Source organism: Euprymna scolopes, chromosome 2 (genome assembly GCF_053919585.1).
Source record: "Euprymna scolopes isolate OS-2025 chromosome 2, ASM5391958v1, whole genome shotgun sequence".
NCBI lineage: Eukaryota > Metazoa > Mollusca > Cephalopoda > Sepiida > Sepiolidae > Euprymna > Euprymna scolopes.
In genome coordinates, this window is record NC_136483.1 from 85,077,837 (window position 1) to 85,090,850 (window position 13,014).

General features: G+C 34.6%; 1 protein-coding gene across 2 annotated transcripts in view; it reads right to left on the bottom strand.

Annotated features, from left to right (window-relative positions):
- The window catches only part of LOC145293221 (terminal nucleotidyltransferase 4B-like), a 165,684-nt gene that overhangs the window by 10,431 nt on the left and 142,239 nt on the right, over window positions 1-13,014 (bottom strand). For both annotated transcript variants that reach the window (XM_080139775.1, XM_080139767.1), the window contains exons 6-8: window positions 11,569-11,709; window positions 10,545-10,761; window positions 1,133-1,256 (exon numbers count right to left, since the gene is read on the bottom strand). In XM_080139775.1, the coding sequence (XP_079995901.1) occupies window positions 1,133-1,256; window positions 10,545-10,761; window positions 11,569-11,709 (482 nt within the window). The remainder of the gene's footprint in view (window positions 1-1,132; window positions 1,257-10,544; window positions 10,762-11,568; window positions 11,710-13,014) is intronic.

The window sequence follows — 13,014 nt, forward strand, 5'->3', positions numbered from 1 at the left end:
AACACATTGCAGATTCTGTCACTCAGCTGTTGAAAGCCCAAGCCACCTAATGTCTGGATGCAAGACCCTTCTAGTCGATGGTTGCCACAACAAAGTATGTAGGTACTTACATTGGAAGATTTGTGGAGAGATGCAACTAGATAGGTCGTCGAACATCTGGGAACATGAACCACCACCGATAACATCAAATGGAAAAGTGAAAGTGTTCTACGACAAAGACATACAGGTAGGCAGATACATAAAAGACAAAGCCATCAAGACAGATATAGTAATATGGAACAAGCCCGAAAGGACTGCACTCATTATCAACGTCACAGTTCCAAACGACTTTGGTCTTAATAGAGCAGAACGGGGAAAAGATAAAATATCAGGACCTAAAAAATGATCTAAAAACAACATGGTCTCTGAATGAAATAAACATTATACCAGTTGTGACAGGAGCAACTGGCCTAATAAAATAGAACCTTCAAAAATACTTAGAAGCAATCCCTGGAAAACCAAGCTGTAAGGAAATACAGATAGCAGCCATAAAGGGAACAGTGGCTATTTTTAAAAGAGCCCTCGGATATAAATTTAAACTGTAATAGAATCAAGTGTTAGCCCCAGGAAGGAGCCCCTTGATCTCTTCAAACTAACAAAAAAACAAAAAAGAAAACAAATACTTGCAATGTTTAATCAATCACAATTGCAATGAGTGACACTATAAATACATAACCTGGACATGAACTCTGATCAAATTTTATTTAGTGTTTAACCAGATCCTTAGCTGATCATTTTAGCTCTTTTTCTGGCCACAACATTCGGTCAGCTTCTTGATAAACTGACTTCAGGCATGTACGAATTAGCCAGTTCTTCAGCATAACAAACCTTGGATCTGTTCAAACTTGCTGCATCAATGATGTTTGTCGTTGAATGCACTTTCAAAATGCAATGGTGCTAAAAGCTGGTAAAAATCTTTAGACTTACTAAATCGAGAGATAAGACAAGTTGTAATGCTGAATCAAACAGATTTTATGGACACAATTTTTAAAATGATTCGCAACTATAAAGGCATCTTCTGATTAGAATTACTGTTATATTCATCATTTTCTCCAATAGAAACACAAAATAGTGAATGGCTTGTGGAACTTACCTTTGATTACCTTGCAAAAGGTGCGAATATTGCGGAGACATCGTATGCTCGAGCATAAGGAGGGCATATTCAAAGGCTTGTTTCACCTGCATAGCACCGTAGGAACTGCGGCCAATGTCATTTCCTGAGAAGAAAAATAAATATCACAACACATTAACACTTATGTCAAAACAAAATACAAATACTCTCATGTGATCAGTTATTTCAAGTTTGATTCAATATATTTAAAAACAAGGTTATATTTTCCTTTGCGAACAGAAATCATATTAGATGATCTGAAAATCACCCTTTCTCAAGTGCATGATATAAAAAAACCTAGACACTTCAAAAGCATATAGACCTGATCTCATCCTGGCTGTACTGTTAAAGAAATGCTCCACTGAGGTTGCTTCAATTCTCTAAACTCTTTAACAAATGCCTTAATGAATGTTGCTTTCCTGACTGCTAGAAAACTGCTTCTGTTATACCAGTTTACAAGAATTCTGGTGAAAGAATTGACCCATTAAATTATTGCCCCATTAGCTTCCCTTTTTTCGCCAAAATATTTCAATCCATAATTAATCAAACTCGAATCCACCACCTTACAGTTGCTAAATTTTTGTTTGACCAAAAATATGGATTTGGGCAAGCCCATTCTACTGCAGATAGCCAACTTATCTTTGAACAGATATACCATGCACTGTATAAAGCAGGGGAAGGTAGAGCAGTAGCCGTAGACATATCTAAGGCTTTTGACAGGTCATGGAAGGAGGGTCTTCGTGAGGAAAATCAGATCATATGGAATTACTGGACGAATACTTAACATAATTAAATCGTTTCTAAGTAAGAGAAGAATCCAGGTTGTCCTTGATGGACGTACATCAAAACAATGTCATAAATGCAAGTATCCCTCAGTAGTCAATCCTTGGACTTTTATTATTCCTGATATTCATAAACGACCTTCCTGATAAAATTATCTCTGAGATGGGTATATTTGCGGATAACACCACGCTCTATGGCAGGCATGAGGAGAAAACAAATGGACACATATCTAAGGCAATGGCGGAAACTCTAGAGGAAAACCTCTAGTCTGTAGTGGAATCGGGACAAAAATGGATGGTAAGATTCAATGCTGCCAAGACTAAGCTTCCTTCCTTTAATAATTATAAGAAACCTCCTCAACCACCGATAACTATGGCCAATGAGACATTACCTGAAAGTACTTCATTCAAACTCCTCGGCTTATTGTTCACAGGGAAAATGAGCTGGTACAGATACATCGAGGGCATTGCCATGGCTGCTGTGAGATAGGTGGGCTCTCTACCAAGCTAGAAAGTTACTTACACCTGAATGTATCCTATACCTCTACAAGACTACTATTCGCTAATGTATGGAGTATTGTTTCCACATTTGAGCCGGTGCATCTGATACTCATCTCTCACTCCTGGGCAGGGTTCAAAGGAGAGTCGCCAACCTGAAAGGTCACGAACTGCCAGCTAGAATTCAGCCCCTCCCACCGATGAAACCTAAATACCCTTGACAAACAGCAAATCCCACCCCTACAGAGATCCTCAGATGCCAGAAACCCATCTACTCTAATAGTTTCTTCCCCAGAACTGCTAGACTTTGGAATTCCCTCCCGGGTTCCTGCTTTCAACTGTACTGACATGCAAAAGTTAAAGTGTAACGTAACCAGACATCTTGCTGCTCAACTCCCTACATTGTATCCCTACAATTATGTCCCCGATAGTAGCCCCCTACATCAAAGTGGCACTGAGCCTTGTTTGAGGTGAAAGGCAATTAGAAAAGGAAAAAAAATTAGTTCTTATTAATGATAGTAAATAAAAGTTCAACTTCTTTTCTATTTGCTTTAATAACAATACATGCTAAAACATACTTTAGTTCTAGGATTGAGCTATATTTGAAAAAAAATCTTGTTTTAATTAGCTGCAATTTATAATTAAATGGATCATTATATTTGTAAATGAATTAGTTTTCATTTATCAGAACTATATAATGAAAATGGCAGTTATTTAAATAAATACAATACAGCCTTTTGAAATACTGTGCGTGTGTATATATATATATATATATATATATATATATACACACACACACTAGCAGGTTCCATAGCCCAGGGAATTAAAAAATGCTTACTATAAATATTGCGTATCATTTTTTAATGAATATATGCTTAAAATTAATTTAGCTTATATGTAAATACCTATAAATAAAAATTATGAGCTTTATTTCCATGCTAATTCTTATTTCAGTTTCGTAAATTAATGAAATTGTATTCTTTTTATTAAGTGATCAGTAGGGATTTTCATTGCTTGCCATAGAATCTGTGACATTTTGTGCATATTTTATGAAACTTTATAGGAATTGTTTAAGATACAATAAATATTACTCCAGCATAAACAATGTTAAAATTCTGAGAAAGAGTAAAATATTTTGTTCAGATTTCATTAAATGAAATACAGGTGTGAGCATCACAAAGAAAATAATGTTCTGTACCCTCTAATCCACACATACAATGGAAATACAAAATGTTAATGAAGCAGTATTGGAAAATGCTCAAACTAATGTATTTTTGTTTTACATGGAGACAGTACCCGTAAAAATGTGATATTTATCAGGAAAATTCTTTTTTCTAGGAACAGTGTAATATCTGTTCTGATACTGCACTTTATCTATTGTGTTCTAGGAAAATGAAGCAAAAACTCTTGTATACTAAAATCAAGATTTTTTTTTGTTCCGACCCAGAGCAAACCTTGTGTCATAATTTGTTCTTGTGGGAAGGTAAATACCATGTTAAAATAACATTTAAAAACATTCTGAACATGGGGAGGGTGGGAGCATAATTAACTATTTTGTGCTTTCATCTAACAATTTAATGAACACAACTGATAAAAAGTAATGCAAGATGCAAATCGTAATACTCCCTTAAAGGTCAAGTTTGAGTATCTTACCCACTTAAAAAATGTTACCAAATGCAAAATAAGTGACTGTTACTCTTCTACCTGTATATTTTGTACTTTCATCTAACAATGTTCTGAACACAATTATTGGCAAAAATATATATAACTTTCAAATCACAAAAAGTATGCATTTTGACCAGCACACAATCACCCACCTCAGAAAAAATCTAGTACAGTTCAACAGCATAAAAAAGATGCTCAAAGAAGGAATTAAAAAAAATAAATAGTGGGTGATAAATTTTATATAAAAAAAAGGAATGTAATATGAGCATGTATCTAAAAAAAAAAAAAAATCATTATGATTAGGAAAGCTATTATGAAAATGTGGATGGGTCAAAGATATACAATTTGTACTTTCATGTAATTTAAAAAAAAAAAAATGATCTAGTGAAAAAGTTGAGAAAAAACAAAACTATAAAAAACAAATCTTATGAAAGACAAAATAAGTTACTCATGGATAATTGTATTTAGTGGAGTTATTCCTAATGTGTTTTTTTTTTTTCAGTTATGTTTCTGAAAAGTGTAAGATTTGTGTATTTATTTAACCAGCATATCGACCTTCTTTGAGTCATTTAATATTGTATAAAAAATTTAAATTTTTAGATACTTTTGGAGTTGATTTTTGCTGGGTATATATGAGTAATATTTTGGTATAGTTTGTTATTTGATGGCATTTATATTTTATGGTGTGGATTTTTTTTTTTTTTTTTTTAGAAAGTTTAGAATAGTTTCAGGGTTTTCTTTTTCAGAGTTGTTTTAAGTTTGTGGCCTTGTAGTAATGTTAAAGAATTTGTACAAGGTCATTGCAGTCAAGTAAAGTGTTCACCATATAAGGTTCGTGACATGCTATACATTTGGGAGGTTCTTCACTTTTTAGTATGAACGAGCGAATTATGTATGAATGTCCTATCCAGATAAGTGATAAGACTACTACTTTACGTGATTTTCTGGGATCTAAGTTTTTTTTTATGACCTTTGCCCAGTCATAAAATACACTTAAATATGATATTTTAATTTGTCTATAATATATACAAAATCTAGAGTCAATAAAAATAAAACTACAGGGGAATAAAGCACAAGATCATGGCCGACAGATTCTCAAACTAACTGTTGACTAATTCAGTGTTTGTTACGAAAAAGTGTATTCTGGAACTATGAGTGACTGTTTCCTTGGTGAAAACGCTATTGTTTGCAAATGATGCAACACATATTGAACTTATTTGATTTGATTTCAACTATCTCTATATTTATCTTTGCTCCAGCTGTATTAGAATTCTGTAGTAATATAGTTTACTGTTAATATAATCTTTTGAAAAAAAGACTGGAGTTTTTACTTATTGCTTTTGCAAGGTTTTTTTTTTTTTTTTTAACATTGCTACTGGACTGGACTGGATGGTCAACTCAAGTTATTTTTCAGGAGACAGCTGTCAGAAGAGAAGTGCCAACTTCAATGCCGGGAAAGGGCTTTGGCCCGTAGATAAAAAAAAAAAAAAAATCATGTGGCTGCACCTACCTTCCTGGATTTGCAGATTTTTTATTCAAACAAAATAACTAGAATTCCTCATAAAAAAAAAAATGCCGGGAATTATTCTCTATTAGAGTAGATAAACTTAGGACTTTAAGTAGTATACTTAATATATACTATTACTGCAAGCTTGCCTATATTGAAAATGCTTGCTTCCTGGCTAGCCAATCAAACCATCTAATATAGTTAGCCTTATTTGCAATTACATTCGAAATATAATACAGTGTCATTAGCAAAGAAAAAGTTACCTATGAAAACGAACCTCCTAAAGTAAAACCTTAAATAATTATCTAAACTCAAATGTAAATTAATATTAAGCCGACTTTACAAATAAACAAAAGTTAATTATTGGATTTTAATTAAGGTGAAACCCCAATGATTCAAACTCGATAGATAACGACAAACTTCCACCCAACAATATGGGAGATTATCATCAAAAATGTCCTGAATTGTTAACTTAGCACCGGACTTACTACTTAGATATAAATAAGTCACTTGTACCCCCCCCCTTTTTTTTTCTTTTTAAATGGAGAGTAGATAATACAGTGGATGTGTTATCGGCAGCTTCAGTAACTCTCGCTTCTCCTTTTTTGTCCCTCAGTCCTCATTCAATACGTGATTTTTCTGACAAAGGGTGAAGAAAAAGCTGCTTAAAGGTCGGTAGTACTTGGTGACCAGTAGTCTGAGATGTCGGAAATTTTTCTGTCTCTGTGGCCATGTCACTAGTAAGGGTGCTGGAGGTAAACGTTTTGTCTGGGCTGACGTTATCCGCCTGATAGTCAGGGACCCGAACCTTGGATTAACCACTAAGGAGGCTGTCCTATCAGCAGGCGCAAAGTACTGGGACTGCTGTATTGCCATTTGGTGAGTGGATCTGGACCATGCAGTAGTCTCTGGTGGGGCCTCTTGATGCCATACTAGTGGGTAATTGTTACGGCTTTACCTTTTCGTGTGCTACAAAAAAAAAAAAAATTTCCCGTCTTTTTCTCTCTTACTTTCCCTCTCTGTACTGCTCTAACCAAGAATGCCGGCCTATTCCACAAATCCCAAAACCTCAAATATGAAATATCTCCAGAATAAAAACTCGATTAAACTTAGAACCCCATCTTCCAACATAGACCCCTTCTACCAGGTCTTCTTCAACATCAGGGGTCTACGTTCCAACCTTCCAGAGGTTGAAACCTAATTACAGGAGACGAAACCGAACATATTTCTAAGTGAAACTGGAATAGGGCCGACCACTTCTCTAGATGAGTTTATAATTAACAGATACTCTAACTTAACAGCTAAATCTGACCCCGAAGATCGCCATGGGCATGGAATATGTGCCTACATTAAGGATGGTTTCCCGTGTGGCAGGGATATCTCTAGAGAAGATCCTAATTTACCCTATATGTGCTTCAGGGTTGCATTTGCTAACACCACTGCATTTATATTTGCCCTCGATAGGCCCCACAATAGTGGAGTTAATATCTTTAAGAGCATATCTGAGAAAATAGACCACATACTGTCTGCACATCCCTCGGCTAACATCCACATATGTGGTGACTTCAACGTCCATAACATGGAATGGCTGACCCATTCAAATAAGACAGATGATGAGGGGAGGTTTTGTCATGATTTTGCCATTGCTTATGACCTCACTCAGATTGTTGCAAACCCACCCGTGTGCCCGATACACCCGGTCAGTATGCAAGCCTCCTAGACCTTTTTCTCTCAACTTGCCCTGAGCTATGTTCATGTTCCGTTCATTCTCCTCTAGGATCCTCCGACCACTCCGTCGTATCAGTTAAGATAAAAACGAAATGTAAGAAGTCCTCAGACGTACCCCTCCACCGTACTGTATACCGATACTCTATGGCTGACTGGGATAGCTTCCGTACATTCATATCTGATTTACCTCTGCACTCCATGTTTAAAAAGGAAGTGTCCTCTATAGTATCAGATCTGACCGAATGGTTAATTGTAGGCATAGACTAATTCATACCATCTAAATTTAAAAAAAAAAACCCTAACAGCCAGCCATGGTTCTCCCCAGAATGTGTTGCTGCTATCGCGCACAGAAATCACTTTTTCCATAGCTACCAACGTAATAGATGCACTGAGACTAAAGCTGCTTTCAGAACTGCCAGCAACCACTGTAAAAGAGTAATAAAAAATGCTAGAGAGCTATATGCCCAGTCTGTTAAATCCAAGGTAGCTGATCAGCGGCTTGGTTCCCACCAATTTTGGCAAATAACAAATAGGATCCTGAACAGAAGTGTGCGTTCTATCCCAACCATTATCAATGGACCAGAGGTCATCACGTCAGCGTCAGACAAGGCCAAACTATTTGCAAAGAACTTTGCATCTAATTCTATCCTATATTCCTACTATAACACAGAACAAGCTAGGTAACATACAAATATCCGTGCATGAGTTCGCCAAGCTAATCAAGAACCTAGATTCCAGTAAAGCAACTGGCCCTGATGGCATTCCAATTATAGTGTTAAAAAAGCTTCAACCAGAACTTGCTCCCATACTTACGAAACTATTTAAGCGCTGCCTTAAGGAGAAGTGCTTTCCGACTCCCTGGAAGACCTCATCAGTTTGCCCTGTATTTAAGAATTCAGGTGATAAGTCATCTTCCTCTCAGTACAGACCAATAAGTCTCCTGTGTGTTATGAGTAAGTTGCTGGAATCCATATTAAATAGAGAAATAGTCTACCACCTCAGCAGGAACAACCTTCTTAGTGATACACAATATGGTTTCAGCTCTGCAAGATCTACTGCAGATGTGCTGACGGTTATATCCCACAGGAATAGTGAATCTCTTTACAAAGGCTTCCTTTCTAGGGCAATTGCTCTTGACATATCAAAGGCCTTCGACAAGGTATGGCATAAGGGTCTACTTCACAAGATTTCCAGCTACGGTATAACTGGAAATGTTTTCTCAATTATTAAATCATTTCTCTCCGATAGGCTCATAAGAGTAGTGGTAGATGGACAAAAATTGGAGGCCTGCAATATAAATGCTGGAGTCCCTCGGGGGTCAATCCTGGGCCCAACTCTCTTCCTGATCTACATCAATGACCTCCCTAAACACATACTTAAATCATTCGTTGACATCTATGCTGATGACACGACCATCTACGGCAACACATCAAAGGATGTAAATGACAAAGTTCTGATTCTCTCTCCTCTGATCTCGAGCGCGTGGTTCAGTGGAGGAAGACGTGGCTGGTTACCTTTAATGCATCCAAAACCAAACTCCTATCCTTACATCATCAACACTGATCCCCATCTGGCATCAATTGTGATGGATGGCTCTCGTCTGGGTGAGGCCCAGTGTTTTGACAAGCTTCTGGGTTTGACCTTTACTCCTGATCTGAAATGGAACACGTACATCAAGTCTGTTGCCAAGGTCGCTGGAAAGATGGTGGGATCCTTCTATCGCTCCAAAAGATATCTCACTACTGATGCAATTCTCTATCTATATAAAAGCCAAGTACGTCCAAGGATGGAATACTGTTGCCATATCTGGGCAGGAGCTGCTAAAAACAGCCTATCCTGCTTTGACAGAGTACAAAATAGACTTCGTAGCTTAGTGGGGGGATGCCCTTTTCTCTACCCTGCAACCTCTCCCCCACAGAAGAGACGTTGTGAGCCTATCTTTGTTTTATCGTTATTTCCCTGGCAGGTGCTCGTCTGAACTCCGATCTCTGGTCCCCCCTCGCCAATCTTTCACAAAAAACACCCGTCTAGCTGAATCCACTGTGAAAAATTTCCCCCACTCTATATCTGTGCCTAAATCAAAACGTGGATTCCATGAACAAAGCTTCTTTCTTAGAACTGCACGCCTGTGGAACTGTTCCGTTTGCCTGCTTCCCACCGACTACAACTTGGATGTCTTCAAGTCCAACGTTAACAAATTCCTAATGAACCGCCCCCTTAAGTAAACACTTCATCAAATCTCCACACAAACGTAATGTACTTGCAATAACCCTATCCCTGAGTGGCTTCCGGGCCTTGATAAGTGGTGATCACTGTTAAAAAAAAAAAAAAAAAAAAAAAAAAAAAAAAATCAAATCCTGTCATGTAAACGATCAACGCCAAGCTATTATATTATAAGAATTGTTCTGAGTGACCAAAATAGCTGCTGAACTTTCTTAGGCGTTCTGTAATCAGAACTGCCTAAAACCAAACTTTTATACCAGCGAACACTCCTGGGGGTTTTCGTGTTATAGTTACAATTCTTAAAGTTATGACTCGTTTCAGAAATGTAAACATAACATTAGGTTTCATGCTCCACTTGTTCTTAAGCAAACCTCAAATAAAGCAGCATCTAACAATTATCTCTTAAACACGTGAAAGCGGTTATTACGTTGCAAGTTATATATGCAGCAAGTTGTAACATGTTACAACTTGTAAATAAAAAATTAACTACTCAGAAAAACAATTTGATCCTGAAAGAGTTTTTTAGATAGAATTTTAGTTACTTGTCCGGAATTCAATCTAATTAAAAAAACAAAAATACAAAAAATGTTTATGATGACCGAAAACTCATTCAAAAAAAAAAAAAAAAAAAAAAAAAAAATTATGTAAATCCATCAAGTGAGTATTTTCTTATTAAAAAAAATTGAAATTTATGCATAAGTGAAAGTTTGTGTTTTAATCCACCATGTTTTCAATAACGGAAAACAACTCAATTCAAACTACCAAGATCAAAATCAGCCTCGTATCGCATACAATATATTAAAATTGTTAAAAATTGAAGAAATTATTATTCAATATAAAAAAAAACTTCTAAATTAATTTGTGATTTTTGGAATATAACATTTTCATACTGTGATGGGTACATTAGAGATTGATTTTTAAGGTAGAATTCTAGACAACCGAATTTTTATTAAACAAATTTAAAAAACGGGAAAAATTTGAGGTCTCTTACCTGGCGTCAACGGGTCTTCAATACACAACAAAGATGGACGGTAACCATTCTCCATTCCTTTCTGGATTTCTTCTTTGGGCACATAGGAACCACCGTCCTTAATTCGGATTCCAGTTTTTAAATAATTAAAATTACGACCGTACAATTCAAAGAATTCAATCAACAGCACTCCCAAATTATTTGAGTGGTTAGATTTGGAGTTCAGAGTGGGATGAAGCTAAAAAGATAATTGGAGATTGAAAAAACTTAGTATAACACTTTATTGCAGTTTCATGGCATGTCTAATTGTCGAAGTGTTAAAATTTACTCAAGCATTTGCTTAAAATTTAAAAAACAAGCTAAAATGCTAATTGTAACTTTTTTAAAGAAAATATCACTAAGCACTGAAAATATTTCTTTTTTTAGAAACTTTTTTATATATTTTATTTATATATTTATATTATGAACTTTAATATTAGTCTTATTAATTATTTTTTAGATAGTTTATTGATTTAAAAAAAAAAATTTATCATTATCCTAAAGAATACTTTTTGGTGTTTAATGGCCTCATCAACCTTTTAAGAATCTGTATTCACTTTATTATTATAAGGTGGTTTAAACCAGATCATATTAAGGTTTTGTTAATTCATTATATCTTATTTTTAAGGCTGTTTAATATAAAATATGTTCATATTTGTGAAATGTGTAGATAGTCCATAGCCTAAAAAATTAGATAATTGCTATTAACAGGCCTGTTGATGTATCCTTAGCACAAAACGTGAGCGGATTTGCATAGACCGTTTTAATCTTTATATCAAGTTTATTTATAAAGCTTTACTTTTTATTAAATACTTTAAAAAAATAGTATTGGTTTTAAGTTCATTTTAGCAATATTTGAACTTGCTTATATATTATATACACACAAGACAAAATGATATGTTGGTTATTTCAAAAATTTTAACATTGCCAGGTAAAACTAGATTTTTAAAAATTTACTTTTCTTGCATAAAAACTGTATTAAAAAAAAAAATGAAATTTAGCTTACCTGTAAAAAGCTAACTGTGAGAAGAATAAGGCAGTATGAACTGATTCCACCAGTAAATACTTCATTGAGATCTCGCTGTAAAAGGAACTGCTTGAGCACCAGTACCAAAAATTTCAAGTTTGGAAATTCTTCCATAAAAGTCTACAAAGAGAAATATTTTAAACAGATTAGAATAATCAAAAAAAGAATTTTCTTTCTACTACAAACTTTATGCAGTAATGTTATTTGGCAGAGTCTCAGGTCATCCTCCCAAGGATTAACTTGGTCATTTGGATAAGAGCAAAAGTGCAGGATCTGTTCAGATACACTTTCACATTCCTATAGATTCAAGCAATTTTTATTTTTGTCTTAGGAAAGATTAAGAACTGACCTTGTGTTTGTGGGGGAAGTAAGTACAAATTCTTTTTTTGGATGACTTTATTGTCAGAGGTATCTTCATAGTTCCATGGAACTATCCAGGTTATAGTTGTAACCAGTCAAGTGCCTCTTCTGGGAGAGCTGAATTCTCCGCTGTTAAAAACCGACTGTGTGTCTAACTTTGCTCCCATATGGGGAGACAAGTAAGTAAATAATAGATACAGGCAAAATGAATGCTGATGCTCAAAATGGATAAACATTTTGACCCTTAAAAATTCAAATATCAGGAAATTAACCAATTTTAATGAAATTTTCAGTATTTATAAAATAATGATCACAGAATATAATGAACCCATTATTTTTAGTGGAATTGTATTATTTTATTTAAAAAAAAATACCTTTATTAAAGTTATGGTTTTCTGTAGTAAAAAAAAAAAAAAATGAATGAATTTACTTTTGCTTTTTTATGAAAATAAAGCATCGTAAATTATAATTTTTAAAAAATTATTTAATTTTTACAGGAACATTACGAAAAAAGCCCCTAAAGTCCATACTAACGAATTCGATATAACTCGAAGAAAAATAAATTTCTTGAACTACCGATATTACCATCGAATTAAGCATTATTTAATATTTTCAACAACAAAAAAATTATAATAGCAAAAATATTTCTTTTTTTTTTTTTTTTTAAATTACAGATTTCGCATAATTTTTATATGCAAGATTTTCATAATTTCCTTGCTCGCATGAATGTGAAACTTTCTTCATAACAATTTTTATATAATCTCAAACAATTAAAAAATTTTAAAAACAGGAACATAAAATAAATAATAAAAATTGATACAAACGTTTAGAATAAGAACGTATGGATGCATGTCTGGGGAGGGGGAAAAAAAAAAGAAATGACACCCCTACCTCCTTTTACTACCATGACTTCATTTTGAAACAGTGTTTCGATTGGCTGTAATTTTGGGTTTCCATATAATCGTGTTTACAAACCTTTATTGGTTGCATTTTGGCAAACGGCAGAATTACTTATATTGATATTAAAGATATTGAATTAAATAAAAACAAAAAAAACACCTTGTT